The sequence below is a fragment of the Ostrinia nubilalis genome, chromosome 14 (assembly GCF_963855985.1).
Source record: "Ostrinia nubilalis chromosome 14, ilOstNubi1.1, whole genome shotgun sequence".
Lineage (NCBI taxonomy): Eukaryota > Metazoa > Arthropoda > Insecta > Lepidoptera > Crambidae > Ostrinia > Ostrinia nubilalis.
Genome location: NC_087101.1, coordinates 6,600,722 through 6,619,843, shown reverse-complemented (window position 1 = coordinate 6,619,843; position 19,122 = coordinate 6,600,722). Strand labels below are relative to the sequence as shown.

At 39.1% G+C, this 19,122-nt stretch overlaps 3 protein-coding genes across 5 annotated transcripts in view; 1 reads left to right on the top strand and 2 right to left on the bottom strand.

Moving 5' to 3' along the window:
* Window positions 1–255: 255 nt before the first annotated feature.
* LOC135078040 (serine/threonine-protein phosphatase 4 regulatory subunit 2) lies at window positions 256–2,284 on the bottom strand. The gene has a single exon (XM_063972597.1). It carries the CDS (start codon window positions 2,278–2,280, stop codon window positions 673–675), a length of 1,608 nt encoding a protein of 535 aa, XP_063828667.1. The 5' UTR covers window positions 2,281–2,284; the 3' UTR covers window positions 256–672.
* Window positions 2,285–2,482: 198 nt separating this feature from the next.
* On the top strand, window positions 2,483–3,922 carry LOC135078038 (uncharacterized monothiol glutaredoxin ycf64-like). Its single transcript, XM_063972591.1, has 2 exons — window positions 2,483–2,839; window positions 3,198–3,922. Exons 1-2 carry the CDS (start codon window positions 2,584–2,586, stop codon window positions 3,380–3,382), a joined length of 441 nt encoding a protein of 146 aa, XP_063828661.1. The 5' UTR covers window positions 2,483–2,583; the 3' UTR covers window positions 3,383–3,922.
* LOC135078037 (alpha-actinin, sarcomeric) overlaps window positions 3,909–19,122 on the bottom strand; it is a 32,666-nt gene continuing 17,452 nt past the window's right edge. The window contains exons 2-20 of one of the 3 annotated variants that reach the window (XM_063972589.1): window positions 15,173–15,377; window positions 14,386–14,516; window positions 13,792–14,026; window positions 13,413–13,498; window positions 12,359–12,436; window positions 11,951–12,043; window positions 11,427–11,657; window positions 10,879–11,026; window positions 10,313–10,463; window positions 9,594–9,779; window positions 8,563–8,689; window positions 8,355–8,450; window positions 7,830–8,018; window positions 7,350–7,477; window positions 6,849–7,027; window positions 6,463–6,585; window positions 6,234–6,340; window positions 5,602–5,760; window positions 3,909–4,810 (exon numbers count right to left, since the gene is read on the bottom strand). In XM_063972589.1, coding sequence (XP_063828659.1) covers window positions 5,602–5,760; window positions 6,234–6,340; window positions 6,463–6,585; window positions 6,849–7,027; window positions 7,350–7,477; window positions 7,830–8,018; window positions 8,355–8,450; window positions 8,563–8,689; window positions 9,594–9,779; window positions 10,313–10,463; window positions 10,879–11,026; window positions 11,427–11,657; window positions 11,951–12,043; window positions 12,359–12,436; window positions 13,413–13,498; window positions 13,792–14,026; window positions 14,386–14,516; window positions 15,173–15,377 — 2,652 coding nt within the window. In that variant the 3' untranslated portion in view covers window positions 3,909–4,810. Of the gene's footprint in view, window positions 4,811–5,601; window positions 5,761–6,233; window positions 6,341–6,462; window positions 6,586–6,848; window positions 7,028–7,349; window positions 7,478–7,829; window positions 8,019–8,354; window positions 8,451–8,562; window positions 8,690–9,593; window positions 9,780–10,312; window positions 10,464–10,878; window positions 11,027–11,426; window positions 11,658–11,950; window positions 12,044–12,358; window positions 12,445–13,412; window positions 13,499–13,791; window positions 14,027–14,385; window positions 14,517–15,172; window positions 15,378–19,122 lie in introns of all 3 variants that reach the window. The other 2 variants (XM_063972588.1, XM_063972587.1) reach the window with 2 other exon arrangements.

Sequence of the window (19,122 nt, the reverse complement as noted above, 5' to 3'; positions counted from 1 at the left end):
GATGCCACCTTTTGGCGGCAGCGTTGCCGCCAAGATGGCGACAGCTGCCGTTGCCGTCGGGTATGAGCCGCTCGTGTTTATGAGGCCTTCTTAAACATACCTACTGTATATAATTATTTAAATGTAAATAAATAAATTGTTGATTTATTTTTTTGTTTAATTTAACCCACAAAAATTATATCAAAGATTTGATCACAAAAATGGGTAGGTATCACAAATTTGCCAATCCAAATCTATGGTAGGAATTGATACACATTTTTAGGAATGAATTCATTATTTTCACATACAAATATAAACCTAAAAATTACAATTAAGATTCACAAATATTTTAGCTAGAAATTAGTGCTGCACTAACCACAAATTGGTCTGTTGAGATCGGAATACAATGCTTGAAAAGTTAAATGATTAATACATTAAGTATTATGATTTAATAATATTAACTCTGTACATACTGGTCATGTTCTAATCCAAAAATTTACTATTGATATTTACTATACTACATTCAGTTGTAATTAGAAATACTAAAATTGTAGACAAAGGTTTATTTTTGGTTATCAGAATTAAACTGAGTTTAATCAATTTTTTCCTAATTCTACAAAAGAAGTTAATTGAATACTCATCAGACTTATCTAAGGGTTGATGCTCTGTCGCAGTAAAAAATGTTGTGACAAATTATGAGGCCTCAACAGATGGATTCTCTGTAGGTGTTTCAGTACTATCCATTTTGACCTCTACATTTTCTCTCTCTGGTTCTGAAGGTGTGTCATCCACTTTTTCCTTATTTTCTATAGGTTCTTCAGTCTTAGCTGGTTCTGCAGGAGGCTGGGGCAATTCTGACTTCACATCTGATATTGAATAGTTATCAGTCTCAAGGACTTGTGGGGTTTCCTCCACTGTAGCAGGAGGAGGCACTTCGACTGGCTCTGTTTGTTTCGCAGGCTCCTCCATAGCAGCGTCAGACTGACTAGACTCTTCCTGAGTTTCAGTGTTGGACTCCACGGTCTTTGGAGAATTACTGTTAGCATCAGTATTGTCGCTTGAGGATGAACTCTCCTCACTTGATGTTTGGATCTCCGAAATCAGCTTATTGTCAGTCTCTTCTTTAGGGTTAGAGTCTGAACTGCTCTCATCAGTAGTGATTGGTTGCTCTTCTGACGCAGGCTTACTCTCTGGTTCCACAGACGGTTCTGGTTCCTTTCCTATAGGCACAGGGTCAAGTTTCACTTCTGTGGGTTCTTGTTCAGTAAGTTTTTGCTCTGTCATTTCAGCATCATCAACTTTAATTTCTGGAATCACTAAAGTTTGACTTTGATGTTCAGTGGTTTCCGTTGCCATTTCTTCATCTTGTTTAGGTGATTCAGAGGGTGCCGGTGTGTCTACTGGTTTCACAGGGTCAGGTTGGTCAGGTTTAGGTTCTTCAACAGATGATGTGGTTGGTTGTTGGGCCAATTCCTCTGTAGGCTTTGATTCTGTTACTTGTTCATCTGATGTCACATTCAGTTCAGGTGGTGTCACAGACTCATACTGAGTGGTAGCTTTGTCTTGTGTAAAGGACACCTTCTGTTCTTGCTTAGCTTTCAGTCTTGCTTCTATGTCTTCTATGGAAATATGAGTATCGGACGAGCTTGGTTGAGGCTCACTGCTTTGTGTAGGCTCTGCATTTTCTTTCCAAGACATTTCCTCCATTTCAACATCAACGTTATACTCGGAATTATTATCAGAACCATTGACTATGGCTTCCATGGGCTCACCATTCTCTATTTCTATGTGGCGTTGAATTCCGGGCTCTCTTGTGCTTACAACCAGAATATTTTTTTCAATGGCTCTCATAAACTTATCTACTCGATGGTACTGTTTACGGGGACACGTTAAGAGCTCGCAAATTCGTTGAACTGTGAAAGGTGCCGAAGTAAAGGAATCCAGACGCTCAAGTAAACTGTTCTTCATTGTGTCATAATTGAATGGGTCTACATTTGGGTAAGGTGGTATGTCAATGCCGGGTGTCGTTTCGTAGAAGTCAGTGATAACATTGAGCAGCTTTTCTTTGAATAACGCCTTCACAAGAGCCCACTGGTACACTGGATCACCGGTGCGGGCTACGTAAGCCAAGTAGTCATTTAGTTCTTGTGGTATAGTTTTAGGTTTACGCTTGGAGAATTCTTCTAAGAAATGAAATATTTCTTCTGCGTTTTCCATTTTCATGTAAAGCAATTTTAAACACTGAAGAAGAAAAATAAATTTCACCAAACAGAAAGCAAGTTTCTTGTCAACCAAAACCATAGACAAACAAGGACCATCAACCACAGAGAGTAAACGTCAGAAGCGATCACGGAATGGAGAAATTCATATTAGCCAATATGCCAATGAATTTATAAAGGTAGATTCACACATTACAGAACTGGCTGGCGGGGTGAATGGTAGTTGGATAGCACCACAACACTATTATCAGCTGGCCTGGCTGTCAAGCTGTCATGTGTCATGTCATTTATATTTGATTGATGGATAACAGCTCCAATTTTCCGAATAAAAAAACAGGTTTTTTTTGGGCTTCTTACGAAATAAATTAGGATTTGAATAATAAAAATGAATAACTTATTCAGAAGAAATATTTTGCCTATTTACAATAACGCTGTAAAATTAAGTTATCGTCCCTTCGCCGACGCTGCAACAAAAGAAAAAATTGATAAAATTGTGAAAAATAACAAAGTTGTTGTTTTTATGAAAGGAGTCCCTGATGCTCCTAGATGTGGATTCAGTAATGCGGTTGTACAGATCATGAGAATGCACGCAGTTCCTTATGACAGTCACGATGTTCTTTCCGACGAAAATCTTAGACAAGGTTAGTTTTTTTACCAAGTAATTTCTATTAAGCCAAAGAAGCTTGGGAAGCCAAGCTTTGGCCCAAGACTCTGACTAGTCTCATTGGAATATCCTTTGTGCATCACGCACAATTATATTTATTGGTAAAAGCAGTTTTCATTATTTTTAAAGTTGTTTGTTGACTATAATTTCACAGTCTTAGACTTGATTTGACTTAAATTTGATAAAAAATTGTTGCAATTGGTCTTTACAATACTTCTAAAAATTTTTTTTTGAGTGTATGTTCTTTAACACTTTCCAAACTGTCTGTGGTAGCAAATCACTATTAAAATTCCGTCCTCTAAAAAGTTATAACCTCTTTTTATCTTTACTTTCAGGAATTAAAGATTACTCAAGTTGGCCTACGATTCCACAAGTTTTTATCAATGGCGAGTTTGTCGGAGGCTGTGACATAATGCTGCAGATGCATCAGTCAGGGGAACTTGTTGAGGAGCTGAAGAAAGTCGGCATCAAGAGTGCTTTGCTTACTGCAGCAGAACCAAAAACCGAGGAAAAGAAATAGCATCAAAGCTATGTTTCAAATAACAAGAATCTTCTTGGTAAGGTACATTATTGCATAATTATTGCATATTTTGCTGTTTGCAACAATGACATTGTTGATAATTGATATTGTTTAAATAATTTGGGGCAGTTCAAATATGAAATTAATTTTATTATTATAACAAAAATGAAATGCAACAATATGTAAAGGATACAAGATAAGCAAAAAACACAGTACAAGTGGATATCGGTCTTGGATATTTGCATTCTTTAATTAATTTCTTTCTATACCAGAACCGGTTTTTATGATAATGTCCTTGCTTTTATGCTATCAGAGTAGAAGTGTTACTGAAATGATACTCTTGGCTATTGAAATAAACCTATCATGCACAAATTGTAATGGTCTTTAGGATAATAATGATGTAACATAATCTTTTACTGATGCAAACCATGTTTTTGTACCTAGAGTAGCATATTATTTAAACATTAGTTGTTTGTTATGTTTTAGATAGTTAATAAAGTACTGTAAAGTTAAAAATGAATACACGTTTTTTGTGTTTAAGAGCTCTTTATTAAATTAGCTGTACATTCGAGTTAGTATACTTTTGGGCACATAATCCATTCTTATTCTACGCACCACTTCCTTCATCATAATATAATTGGTTGGATTAACAACGCAGTCATTATTAAAAGACGAAAATATGGCAGATCATTTATTTTGAGTACTCCTTCCAAAATACTCTCAAAAACGATAAATCATATAAAAATGATATTCAAATGATAAATAAATAGATGCAGGCAAGCTATGGCAATCTATGTGATATAAATAATTTGTGTGACACTTCCCTGCAACATTTATAAATTTTGATAATGCTCCTACCATCGCAGTACTATAATTACTAATGGCAGTAATTAAAAAAAATGAACTTTTATAAATAAATGTTTGCTTACAAATAAAAAAATATAACAAAAACATTCTCACAATGTGTATGAGTCTTATTTTGGTGTCACACATTAGTCAAGCCTAACATTAGCACCATTTTACCTTACAAATAACTTTTGTGACTTCTCTGAGAATTCCATATAAAAGTTAAAAATACCTAATGCTAATAATGTATAAATAGAGAGATGTAAACATATAAATGATTTCTCTGATTTGAGCCAAAAGGTTACTAGACATTAGGGAGAAGAGTTCCATGGTATGAAAGTTAATGGCATTTTTGGTTTGAACATTGCACATATGTATTTAATAGAACTGTTTATAAAAGACTAATAATATTAAACATTACAAAAATTATTTGCGCTACATTGACGATTTAGGGCCATTGGTCAATATAAGGGAAATAATGATTGTGGTTCGTTACGTCAGTGCCGCGTGCGTCCCTCGTGCATTGGCGGCTGCGTTCCCTGATGGCTGGCTTCGGACGGCCGATGCTGCTACGACCTGGATCTAAGCAAAGCATCCTTGAGTATAAAGTTGACGCACGGCTAGTATAATTGGAAGGAATGCAGGCATCGGCCCAACTAAAAACTGGAGTGACGCCAATTTTTTGTTTTTCTCAACCAAAACATTTATCATGTACAATAAAAAGCATATTGAACGTTTTATGATTATTTATGTCTTGTAAAGAGATTAACACGTCCACAATCTGTTAGAAGACTTGCACCTCTTCTCAACTCGCACATTAAACTAAAACATCTGAAAAATAATGATGAGTAAACTTTTTATTGATTTCCACAACAACTTGATGCGAGGCCATTGTCCAGCAGTGGACGTTGTTTGGCTGAAACGGCGACGAAGGATTCGCATTGAGAGGAGTTTTTTCCACTCGGGTGTTACCTAAAGGTCGGTCTCGCCGTCTTCTCTGCAATCTATTGATATTCATTGAGAGTTTTTTTGCCTTGGGTGTTACATAAAGATCGGTCCCACCGTATTCGGTGTAATTTATGTATGTATGTAGGTAGGGTTTTTTGCACCGCCGCCTTAATGTTTCTGCATGACCAGTGGTTGACTGGCAGAGAATGCCATCCGGCATTAAGTCCGCCACAGTGCATTGTTTGTTTGTATGTAAGTTTAAATAAATAAAGGTCGGTCTCGCCGTTTTCTCTGCAATCTATGGATATTCATTGAGGGTTTTTTTTTTGCCTCGGGTGTTACCTAAAGGTCGGTCCCACCGTATTCGATGTAATTAATGTCTATAGGTACATTGTACATTGAGGGTTTTTTTCCTCGTGTGTTACCTAAAGGTCGGTCTCGCCGTATAGGGCGGTGGAGAAGGCCATGTAGTCGAGCGAGCCGGGCGGCGCGCCGGGCCCGCGGTAGGGCGGCATGCGCGCCACGCAGTACTCCGCCTGGTCGGGCGGCAGCTCGCGCCTCAGCTCGTCGGCGGTGATGTATGGCTGGAAAATTGAAGAGGTTTAAGATAATGCTGATAGCTTAAAGAGAACTTACAGATCAAGGAGTTTTGAAGCGATCTAAGTGACGCTGGTAAAGCCTGGTCCGTGAGCACGTAGAATTTTGTCCAATGACCCCAAGCTACCCATCCTTATCGCTCGCGCGTAATTATATTGCTGTCGCGACTGTGCGACGGGCGCCCGCAGTGAGTGTGCGAGCGAGATAAGGATGGGTAGCTTGGGGTCATTGGACAAAATTCTACGTGCTCACGGACCAGGCTTTAGTTGCTTGAGCCGTTGTAATTGTTTTCGGGCAAAAGAGGCTAGCAGAGATAAGCTCATCAAAACGAGTCAACAGCGACAAACGCAGCGCCTGTTACTTGATTGGTATTGTTGGTCATTGTAACTTGTCTTAACGAAATCAATACCATACTTGTGTACTTCTCATGTTTTCGTGTATGTACTGTGGATGTATTTACCTTGTCACCAGCTAAGATCCTAAAGCTGTCGATGACTTGCTCAGCGGTGTCTGTGTCTGTTGATTCCCTTGTCATGAAGTCCAAGAATGCGTCGAATGATACGTAGCCTATGAAGAAAAACAACATCAGAAGGGTGCAGGGAGAAAGTACAATTTTAACGGTTAGATATTCAAAATTACACTTTATAGATGACGAACAAGGTCCATTATGGCAAAGATTTTTATTGTACCTGTGTTGTTGGGATCTACGACGGCGAGGATGCGCTGGAAGTCGAGCTCTCCTTGCCTGTCCTTGCCGATGCTGTAGCCCAGGGATACCAGGCACGACTTGAGTTCTTCGGGTGCTAGGCGGCCTGTGAAAAGGAAATTTAGCATGAAATTACTATTTTCTTTCCATCTATTTGAATGTGAACAAATGTGAAAATCTCTGCAAAAATCATATGACGACCTACGACACAATGCGTTTTGAAGGAGATTTTATAGTGATAAGTGTCTTTTTTTATCTTTATTTATTTGGGGGCTTTTGTCTATTGCCCCAATGATTGCCCCATAGATAAGTGTCTTAGAGCAGCATAATTTTTTTGGCTGTAATATTTAATGGGAACGTATTCCTCACCAGTTCGGTTCTTGTCGAAGTGGTTGAAGGAAGCGCGGAACTCTGTGAGCTGTTCCTGCGTGATGCCCTTGGAGTCGCGCGTCAGGATCTGGTTCTCGACCTCGTTGATGGTGCGGTTGATCGACGTCAGCAGCTGTTCCCATCCCACGCGGAGGGTCTCCATTGTGTATTGTGAGTACCTGGAAAGATTTGGTCATGGTTTGTTAAGCAGAGCTGCTTAAGCGATGATTCGATTTTATCATCATCATCATCATCATCATCATCATCACGTCATTTAGTCGTCACTGTAGAAGCACAATTCTATTTAATTTATCAAAAGCAAGTGAAGGATTGGACCTTCACTTCCCATGGTGACCAGACGGGTTGGGGGACCTGATGTTCGCCTTTTTGTCCTATAGTTGACTTTTGCGATATCTACGGAAAGAGTGGGAGTAGGTAGTCCTATTCTACATTACTCCACCAGAACCTTGATTGATTTTATAATTGACTTGTATAACTAACCTGTTCTCGAAGATCATGCCTTCTTGCACAGCCTGGTGGATGCGTTCGAGCTCCTCGATGTGTGGTTTGTAAGCGTAAACGCCGGCTTCGTACTCCTTGAGTCTGTGCAGCTGGTCTTCCAGAGAGCCCTGAAATAAGCAACCGTCGTATTTACTACCATACCATGCTAGTATTATTACCATACCATGCCCAAAACTGTCGAAAATATTTCCATGTAAGTTTCCAAATTAACAACAGTTTAATTCTTGGTAATGTTCAGTATTCTGAAATTGTAATATTTCAAGAGTTTCTGGTGTTATTGGTTGTTCATTGCTGTATAGCTTTTATTGTCACAAAATGTGTGTGTGTTTAGATCAATAATTTTTACTTGTTCCTGTTCCACTGTAGGTAACATATATTTTTTTCCATAAAATGAAACTATTCTCTACTCAGACAGAACCAATAGTAAAGTAAATAAAAGAAACTTGGTCAAAATTTTACCTGCAAGCCCATTCCGATGGCGGTGACGGCGTCCATCTGCCTCTCGATCCAGGGCCCGACGGCGTTGGCCTTCTCGGCGAACTGGCGTCTGAGTGTCTCGTTGTTCTGTTGCTTGCGCAGCTCGGCCGCCAGCGTGCCGTCGCGCTGTGGCACCAGCTGCCTCACGTCCGACCACTTGCGGTTCAATTCCTGGTAAGAAAAGTCATTTATTGCCGTTAAAATGTTAAGAGACAATTCTGCAGTTGTGTAAAATATTTGGTTATAATAATGCAAAAAAAAGTCTTAGCACAGAAAAAATATCAGAATGAAGCGTTTGATATAGTTTTAAATACGGATTTCGAACTCAACTCAAACTTTAGTTTAGAGTTTGAGCCTAACTCAACTCAATTCATGATTCAATGCTAAGTAATTATAAGACCTTTTTTAAATAGGTATGATTGTCACAATCATCCTATAGTTATCTTAAAGAAAGAGTGTCACAAGGGAGCATCATGGGTCACGTACTGCATTTAGACTATAACTTACGTGGGCAGTAAGGGTGGTGTAGGGGTTCTCCAGACCTCCAGGGATCTGGTGCTGTTTCACGATGGACTCGACTTGGTGTACCAAGTTTACAATTGCCTGTAACAAGGATATTTTCAGTTAGTCAAATCTAGTAATGTACTAGCAAAGTTTAAAGAAATTAATGCTTCTTCCATGTTTTCATAATGATGTTGTCTTTAGGAGATCTTACCTGGTACTCCTTGTCAGCCTCGCCCAGGGTGGCCTTGAAACGAGCATGTGCGTCCATGAGACCCGAGATCTCTTCGATGGTGTGCACGATGAACATGTCCACGAGGTCCTCGCGAGTTCCGTCCAACCTGAAAGAAAAATTAGGATTATAGTAATTTGCAAATAAGGCATAAAACTAGGACTACCATTTTGCATCTTCTGCAGATGTGATGTAGTGCATAATACGGGAGTTATTTCGTCATTGATCATCATTCATCACTAACATCATCAGGTAATATTCAGTTGCTGCTGCACGAACAGCACCTTTTGATTTAGGTACCAAAGGAAGGATATGGCCAAAATTCCCTTTGCTGGCCACACTGGCTGATATTCGCAATTTCGCATATTCCCTTATGCCCGATTTCCATATTTGACCTTTCGTCAAATCCATCCGTTAACTGTCATATTTCTATCTGGATTTGTGTTACCTGCTTTCCAATAATGTAATACACGACTAGAGATTGCAATCTGCGCTGGCAATCTATCGATGGGAGGGTCAGATCAGAAAACGGATAGAAACTCTGTATGGAAATGATAGTTTGTCGCCTTTTATGATATCCACGGGAATAGACGTCACTGCCAGCTTGTTGAGAAATTAGAGTGCCAGCTGATTGTTAAGACTTGGCAGCTTACATTGGAAACTGACCATTCTTTGCCTAAAGGACATCGCTTACTACTTTACCAGTTGTTGAAGGGAGCGGCGCGCTTGGCGAACTCCACTGGCTACTTTGGCTACTGGCTACTTTGGCTACTGGCTCCGCTGGCTACTTTGGCTACTGGCTCCGCTGGCTACTTTGGCTACTGGCTCCGCTGGCTACTTTGGCTACTGGCTCCGCTGGCTACTTTGGCTACTGGCTCCGTTGGCTACTTTGGCTACTGGCTCCGCTGGCTACTTTGGCTACTGGCTCCGCTGGCTACTTTGGCTACTGGCTCCGCTGGCTACTTTGGCTACTGGCTCCGCTGGCTACCTTGTGTCTCAGTACTACAGCTCACCAGTTGTTGAAGGGAGCGGCGCGCTTGGCGAACTCCAGGTGCAGCAGGTCGATCTGCTCGAGCACGCGCTCGGCGTCGTCCAGCGCGAGGCGGCGGCGCTGCGTGAGCGCGCCCAGGCGGTCCCACTGCCCGCAGATGCGCTGGCAGCGCGCGTTCACGCTGGCCACCTCGTGGTATTCCAGGGTGCTGGAAAATAACATTTTTATGAAAGTTGCTAGTGTTGTTCGTTCACGCAGGATACTTTGTGTTATTCCAGGATTCAGGGGTGAAAAAATGTCTTTTCTCTAGGAAACTCAGTATAGTGTTGTACGCTGTGTGAACATGATATCAACTCGTGTTGGAGTCACGAAAATGCTTCGAAAGTTTAAAAACAGTCAATGCGACCCTGTGTAGGTTTGTTGTCGACACGAAAAGAAGTCTTCTTCTTTTTTATGTGATACTGCTATAAAAGTTGAAATGATATCAAAAACAGTTGAAATCATCACTATCCATCAGTTTTAATCTCAACGACTGCATGCATCTCAACAAGCGTATCTGCATGCCAAAAGTAATCAGCTTTAGGATGTGGGATACTTTCGTCAAGACCGTTTATAATATCTACTGGAGAGGATACAGGTACGTATATGGTATCTACTTAATCGGAACGTTCTTATTGTAATCACGTGGAAATTAGGAGGAATGTTATTAACTGATGATCATAGCATGGAAAGTCTACGTACTTGAGCTCCTGGGCGATGGCGGCGATCTGCTCGACGCGGTCCTGGTGCGCGGCGAGGTCCGACTCGAAGGCCTCGTGCTTCTTCTTCAGCGCCTTGATGTCGTTCAGCTTGCACTGGCGGAAGTCCTGGGACTGCAGCATCTCCTCCTTGCCTGGGTAACGTAAAGATTTCTATGAAAACTTCGTAATGTAAAAGGTAGGGGAATTTCTGGCTGATTTGTGAGTCAAGGCATTAGGCAAGCAGTGGCGTAACTATACCATGCCGGGCCTGTGGCAAATTCTGTGCCTGGGGCCCTTGGTGTATCTAGGTCCAAGGGCCTAGAGTTATTTTTCAGGGGTTTCCTATAGTTACGCTCTGAAGGCAAGTAAGATTCTTTGAAGTCTATGAAACTCGAGAAAGTGAATATTGGCCAAGAACAATGTCTTGGAAAAGTTAGGTACGTTAGATAGGATGTACCTTGGGACTCCTTTGTTCAAAAATAGAAAAAGAGGTGATATCAATTCCATTACAAGATCAAAGGGCTGGAGGAATGATTCTTGCAAGATGAAATCTGTGAAAGAATTTACCTCTGGTCCAGTCCTCGTGGATGTCGGCTTTGTGCTTGAACTTCTGGGCCAGGTACTCCAGACGCTCAAGGCGCATCATCTCGCTGAGCAGCCACTCCTCGAAGGCCTTCTCGGCGATCTCCAGACCCTTCCACGCTCCAGCGATGTCCTGTAAAATAAGATGAACGTAATTTATAATTTGGTAATATTGTTTTGATTTTGAGGATGGGGCAAAGAATTGATTCAAACAAATTGATGGTTCGATTTTTTCAAAGATTAAAACTATAACAAACCCGTAAGTAAATTGCTTAGCTTGCTTTATAACAGTTAATAAGTTGAATTTAATGTCATAAGGCCTTCATTATATTAATTACATTCTCTGCCAGTTAACCTTTGGGCTAAACAGAAAAAAATCTATTGCATTCCAATCCAGCAGAACAGATTCAAACAGCTTGAGAATACTAAAGACCAAAATCAATTTTTGAATCATTTCGGAGTATGTATTTCAGCCATTACTGCCGTAACCACACGGAGTCTTCTTAAATTGTCATAAAGAGTCCGTTACTCACAGAAACCATCTTGCCCTCAGTGGGCATATACGCGGGGCGGTTGCTCAGGCGCAGCTTGGTCTGCAGCGTGTTGAAGTTGGTCTCGAGCTTGGCCTTCTGCTCGACGCGCGGCGGCTTGTGCTTGCGCCGGTAGGTGCGGTAGTCCTCCAGCTTCTTCTGGCAGCCGGCCAGCGAGTTGTCGGTCTGGCGGCTGTTCAGCCAGGGCATGGTGCGGCGGATCCAGTCCAGCAACTAGAAATACAGTTTGTTAATGTTAGGATAACAGCTAAAGAGAGTTTTGGTGATTTTTCAACTTCTTTCTTTCAATTTCTTCTTTCCACTGGAGGTGATTTAGAATCATTTTATTATGTAACAGGTTAAGATAGCACTGTTTAGTGATAAATGTTAGCTCAGAATATAGTTGTCTCTTTTTTACTCTAACTTCCCTTTCTGTATTGAGAATGACGGTTATTAAGTATCTAACAAGTAGATTTTTCTCATGATTCAATATGTTCCTATATTACAGTAATTAAAATGATACTTACGTCGCTGGCTAGACGTTCGTACTCTTCCATCAGGCGTTCGTTCTCCTGGTTGACTTTGAGAACTTTGCAAATGCGGTTCGCGGCGGTTTCAGCCTGCGGGGAAATAATATTTATTTCAGTATTTGGTCGTAAATTTCAGCCATTTTTAAAGTAGGCATCGTTAACGGTTTCAAATGTCTGTATTATGTAGGTATAAGCCGAATTATAAGCTTGCAGTTCAATTGACTAATTAGGTAGGTGGTTTCTAAATAGGTACTAATTTTAGTTAGGCACTGAAAAAACTGCTGCGAAATTGAAATTTAGCAGTGGCGTAAACAGGATAATATTATCAATGTATATTTCAACTTGTTTCCTTTGCTTACAGCCACAGAAAATAGGCAGAAGCAGATGTTAGTTGTCAATACAGACCTTCTGCGCTCCAGAGAAGCAGTGGTAGTACGAAGAGACGTAGGTCATGACGGCGCGCTCGTCCGGCATCGCGGTGTTCTGAAGATCTGGTAGCCACACGCAAGCAACATCGGGTTAGTTCCATGCGATGTATCGGTATTATTCTTGGTGATGCTTGTGTTTTTTGAAACGATTCGACAGTAACTATAGAGGTAAACATCATTTCAGTAACTAAACTTGATGTATGTTTCGATTAAAGTCATTGGGGAGAAAATCTTTGCCATTTTTAATTTACATTTATTATATTCTAAATAAATTGTAATAAACTTTTACAGTTGAGAAAGAAATAACAAAGGTCTATCTAGACTTGTTTCTTTTTTCAAAAAGTTAATTTGTTCAAAATAAGGTTTAAAAAAGTAAGTGAGGATTGTGTGTGGGTAAAATTTGACAAAAACTGGACTGGGTAGTAGGTTTGTTGTTTGGGAAACAGTAGGATTAAAAGCAATGAAAGAACACATGGGTTGTTGGTTACAGAAAACACAAGCATTCCAAACAGCGACTTAACAATAGGTAAGGGAACAGTTAATGACACAAAGCTTAAAATAACATTGTTTCAGCGACATTTATAACATTCATATTATTTTTGGATACTGATAAGGTTTGTTTTGCGGAACTAACGTTGCAATATCTTCCAAACTTTTTATAAAGTGATAGGAAGATCTTGCTGGAATTCCTGAGGATATTTTTAACTTGGCTGGATACGCTTGTATCAAAATCTTTATATTACCCCACCTCGACGATAGAAATACTTTGAATTATAATGTATTCGTTGTCAGATAGCAACGCATAAAAAATGTGGCATTGAAAGTCACAGCGCATTCCAGCGTCAGAATTGGGTCGGGAAAGAATTTGATTTATGTGACAGGCGCGTATCCAGCCAACGAAGCCATAGTAGATATAGCTTGCTATGTCTAACTATGACGAAGCTCAAGTCCATGCTATGAGTGGCACACAAAGGCCTGGCGTTAGGTCGGGTGTCAACGGCGTAGCTTCGCGGCTATCTTTGTTTGGATACCTGTTGCGCGCCTTGGAAGGCGTGGTAGTAACATGACACATAGGTCATTATGGCGCGCTCGTCCGGCTTTGGTGTGTTTATGAGGTCTGTAATATTTATACATTTACTTCAAATACATGTCTTTCGTCAGTTAAGTTCAAATTCATAAAGTAACAACAGTTCTTGAATTCATACAGAATTCTCCTTCGATTTGTCTTGAACTCTTTCTTGGTCTCCTTGTAGCTTTATAGTACTAGTAATAAAAGGATAGCCTATAGCAGAATTTTTGTGATTCATCCGTGCAGAGCCTCTGGTATCATTATGGATCAAAGTTTTCCAATATGGATATTGTTTGTTCAGTTCATGCAATGTCAAAGCCAAAACAAAGCTCGGCACTCACCATCAGGGTCCAACATGCGTGGGATGTCCAGGTACTTCTCAGCGACGTCGAAGGCGGTGTTGAGGTTCTCCAGCGGGTTGTCCTTGGACAGCTTGCTGTAGTCGATGAGGTCGGGCCTGTGTCGGTGGATGAGCGCGCAGAAGGCCAGACCGTCCTTGAAGGACAGGTGGAAGTTCTGGACGTTGACGTTCTTGTACGGCGCCGTCTTGCGTTGGCACCAGAGAAGGAGACCTTCCTGTAATCATATTATGGATAATAAGTATTTGCTATTCAAATCAAAGAATTTTCATTTAGAGAAAAAATGTTGGTCTTATACAAGCAACAAGCAGTTTGTTCAAATTATGAAAATATTATATAGAGGTTTAAAAAAATAAAAGTGTGACGGTATTTCAATGGTGTAAAAATGTTTATGTCACATATTTGGAATAAAAACAAGCTGCTACTTTTATAACTATCTACTCGTACAAGATTGGTCTGTGATGGACTGAGAAGATGCAAATCTGATCACTTTCTAATTGCTAACTAACTCTTATCTTGTTGCATGTATTTCCATCTAATTGATTGATGATTCGACATTTTGAACTATTACTGTACCTTAGCGGTCATTTCTTCTACTGAGATGTCCTGGATGGCGAATCGCAGGATGATGGTCCAGATCATACCCAGGGTCATTTTCAGGTTGCCATCTACGATTTCTTCGGCACCAATTGATACCAATTTTACTCCTGAAAATTAATAAAATTAAATTAGTTAAATTAAAATGAATGATTAACATTAGAGTATTAATTGATTTTTCTACTAAGCAAAGAAAGGAATTCAGTTCTGAAGGAGGTCGTAGCGATAAAATTGTTTTTAAATGCCTTCCTTTATCAAACCTCTGAACATTGTAAAGTAACTAATAAGTAGGTACTTAAGTAATCGAGAAACGTGCTTTAGCAGAATACGGCTGTAGATGTTATAAATCGCAAGTACCTAATACGATTTAGGTTAAAAGAAATGGCTTTTAAGTTGCGAAAATGATATACAATAAATGCATTATAGATCTTTTCCAGGCATGAACCTTGAGCTTTCCTAGTATTATTACGAATCACGTACCTACCTAATCGTAAATTTTGTTGTAAAGGGATAAGCCTTGGGTACAATTTCCGATTGATTTAGTTTCGGGATATCCCATTTTGTATTGGATATACCTAACATAAATATTGGATGAGGTTCTATTCTGCTACAAGAATATGACCTCGCAGGGAATTTGGAAAACCATCGAAAAAATGCGATATCGACTTATTATAAGACTAAGTACTTTGCATCGCATATGACCATGCCGAAGCGTAATTTGCTCCTTCATTACCATGTTCAGTATTTTTTGTTAATCAAAGCTCACCTTTAGAAGCAATGAAGTCCAAAGCCTTGTTGACGTTGGCGATTTTGTGGAAGCGCATCTTGCCGCGGTCGGGCTTGGGCAGGGTCTCCCCTGAGATGACTTCGAGCAGCAGCATCAGCTTCAGGCCATTCCTGAAGTCCTCGTCGATGTTCTCGATGCCGGTGCCGGCCTTCCTCAGGTGGCTGTTGCACCATGCTGTGAAGGTCTGGAAGGAAAAGAGGAGACGATTAAACAAATGAAAGAATACAAGCAATACAATGAAGTGTGATTCTTGGTCAATGTTTCTTTTAAATCGTGACAATGACCGATCCTAAAAATTGTTCTAAAATATTAGAACAAAATAAGAATAACTCATAATGGCGAAGTCGTAAGGAATTGGACAAATCCTAAAACAACTGGCTGCCATGTGATCTATTTTAATTGTAATAAATGTCTACTGGGGCGTAAAGGATTTATTATGAAGCTTATGAAGGTAACATATTACAAATGTTAGTATATTGTCGAGAGACTTGAAATATGAGACAATTTACTGTTCACAAGATTTACAAAGAGCGTTCCGCCGTGATTCGTTTTGGCAAAAGATTTTGGTACTCGCAAGAATTTTGCAATGACTATGGAAATAATAAATAGAAAACCACCATTTTAAGAGCACTTACATTGCTCTAAGTACAAAATAAATAATCTTGTGATAATAGACTATGCCTCGAGTCTATTGAAAATGAATGCAATATTTTATTAGCCAAGGGATTAACGACGGACAATAATGAACCCACAGGGGAGAATGTATTACGTTTGTACAATTTACCTATAGATATTTTGTGGTCTCCAGCCGAGTTTGGTTCGTCTATCAATCAGATTAATTTATTGACTTGCGGTTTCCACTTAATGAAATATTGAGAAACTGGTTTGGTCTAAAATTAGATACGTTATGAGAGATCTTTACATTTACATCATCAGTATCATTTATAATACTACCTATCAACGTAAATTCTTAGTGCATATTAGAATTGTTGCTTATTTCATTCTAATTATGCGTTCTTGCCTGAATAGATACAATATTTTAAGTAGGTTACCGTAGGTTTTAGTGATAAATAGGTTCTGCTTTCAATTGTAAATCCAACAAGTTATTAAGCTTTATCGCTGTTTACGTTAATAGAAGGTGTAACCTAGTTAATATTAACAAGTATCTTGTAGTAGTTTCAGTAGGTTGGCAATTTTTTCTAAGAAATTAATACAATTTAAAATAAATTATTCGTAGGTAGTGATTATTTTAAATCTTAATATAATTTTTCTTTTATTATTTTCAAAGAGGCTTTTTATATTTATGTTCACATTCCACAAAGTCTTGCAAGTAGGTAAACATAAATCACATCTACCAAATTTAGAACGCCCAAGGCCATAAAATTACACAACCGAATGATAATTCCGTAACTGACAGAAAATGTGTTCGCAAATACAATTCGGAGTGCAGACCGTGGCGTTAATCAATACTGCACTTGCAGGTAGGGGCCCACGAGGAGGGTCCGACCCTAGCTCCGAATTTGCGAACAGTTGCTCGCATAATTGTACAGTTGGCATTGAGAACTTGCGGTCTGTGTTATTCCTTACTTATTTAATACAGTTCATTGATCAGACTGTGAGAATTACCTACTTCATTGACGGTAGAGTCATTTTAATTGAGACGAAAAGCACAAAATGGGAGATACGAAAAGTTAAATAAGGACATTTATACTTAATTCTACACTATATTAGTAGTGTTACATAGTGGTTTAACTTGCAAATCTATTTCACTAGTTTTTACCGCAGCTAGAACCTTACCTACCTTTTAGGAAGTAACGATAACGACAGCTTTGCATGCTACTTACTAAACTAAGAAAAGTGTTGCAAGATTTGCAGTTGTTGCATGTTGTTTGCTAAGTAACATGATCACAATTTGAAGTTGGAATTTAAAGCCCGTCTTCAGAATTCGTGCTTGTCTTGTTGGTAAAGCTTAAAAAACGTTATTGTTCTAATACTTATGGGTCGGAGTGTACCTAGCCTCGACCGATATAGACACAATTGAACACTAGCACTTTCACATGCCAGCGCCGTAAATACTGGCTAGATAGCGTGTTCAAGGTATCTACAATCTAGACCACATTCAAATTCATAAATTCAAACTTGCCAGAAAATAAGTTGCAAAATAAAATAGCCCCAAACAGAATTTCAAATTCATTGATTTTGTATCAAATTAGAATTCAATTAACGACTAAATTATACGCACTATGAATAACAATTTTAACACAGTTTTGTGTAGGCTTATCTGAAAAGCTCTAGCTGTAAAATTATTACCACAACTTTAATTTTGGATGACCGTTCATTCTCTAGCTAGTGTGAAGTACTTCAAGGTACTTCTAGTTTCGTAAGTACCTTGTAGTTATTCCTATGTGTAAAATTTCAAGATCTAGGTAAAGCTGCCAACTCTGCCAAATAATCTAAAACCTCGTCAAGGTCTGTGTTGATACGAGAATTGTAAATTTCTTGAAAGCGCAGCATTTAAAAACAGTTGGGTGAATAATTAAAACCATTTTAAATAGGTACCTACCCGATGGCATAATTATTGTAATTTAAATAACATGTGCTGTCTGTAGCCATGGGAAATACAGATAAACTCGTATCTATATTTGCGTATTTTATAAAAATACCGATGGATATTGCCAGAATTAAATGAGAAACGTTTTAATAAGTAGGTATGTTTAGTCTAATATTGATAATCTGCTCCCTGTACAACCAGTGTTTCTCAATTCAAGCGAATGTATTTTCTGTAAGAAATAAACGTCTTAAGCTATACTAAATCGCAATATTGAGTGAGGTGAATTAAAGTTCAATAGAAGTGCTCCTGTTTATAGACTGATGGGGCATTACTAAGCATTTTTCTTTCACCACGCTTAACCGCAATAAATGAAATCTTAACGATAAAAGAAATGTTCTTTGATGTCACTTTATAAATAGCCACATAAATCATTCGTCGATTGTTACTCAACAATGATCAAAACACCTACAAATGAACAGAATGCCTACTTGGCAGTGCCAGTCAAGCAATGCAAGCAAGCAATTCGTTCCGGAGGTGCTTCAAGGCCAGCTCTGATAAATAGAATCCATTGATTCATTGAATGAAACGCGTGATCGCGTTGTCGTCCAACTTGACAATTAATTCAATGATAACTACAATGATGGACTTTACGTCATCATGGTTTTTAACTAGTTTTAACTTTACAGTCGTAACTTCATGATTATTTTCTTTGATTAATCGTTATTGAAGCGAACGAATACAAGCTGAAATAAAGGGGTGGCCTATGTCCACTCCAGCAGATGATGTTTTTTATGGATAGAGTCACCAAAGATAAATGATTTGCGCATTTCAGTAAGTAACCATTGGACTAATCTTTGCAATTCGTGTACAGAAGGTAGACCCCTTTTACATAGATCACCTATATAGGTAATGCTTAAAAGTAATGAGTCCCACTTTCTCAGGTAGTAATTTAATTGATTGTGACGATACATCACTTGGAAGATCAATAATTGTGAGAGTAAAGAGTCGAAGTAGGCATAAACAAAGGAGTATGAGCCATCAGCAAAAAATTCTACCTGCAAGCAGTCTCGGGGTCGGGTCGCGTAGAGGAATTTATATTTTGCAACTATGTAATTAGATTGCTTTTACCGTGTCAGATGTGGTCGTATCAAATACGTGTGTCCATAGATCAAGATACAATTTGAGGTTAGCAAAGATGCCATCACTGCGGAACACTCAGTGACCGAACTGCATTCTCGGTTGTAACGAATGAATCATCTTTGGAAGCCGCTTCTTGGCACACAACGGAAAATAATAATGTAATTACCATATGACCTACAATATACAGGTGAAATAATATTGTAGGCTCGCGATGTCATCAACATATATTAACGGTAAT

What these genes read in the sequence shown, in the direction of transcription:
- LOC135078038 (XM_063972591.1), top strand. Translation starts at nt 2,584, where the DNA reads ATGAATAACTTATTCAGAAGAAATATTTTGCCTATTTACAATAACGCT. An exon ending in CGACGAAAATCTTAGACAAG is followed by an intron (nt 2,840 to 3,197) that starts GTTAGTTTTTTT and finishes CTTTACTTTCAG; the next exon opens with GAATTAAAGATTACTCAAGT.
- LOC135078040 (XM_063972597.1), bottom strand. Translation starts at nt 2,280, where the DNA reads ATGGTTTTGGTTGACAAGAAACTTGCTTTCTGTTTGGTGAAATTTATT.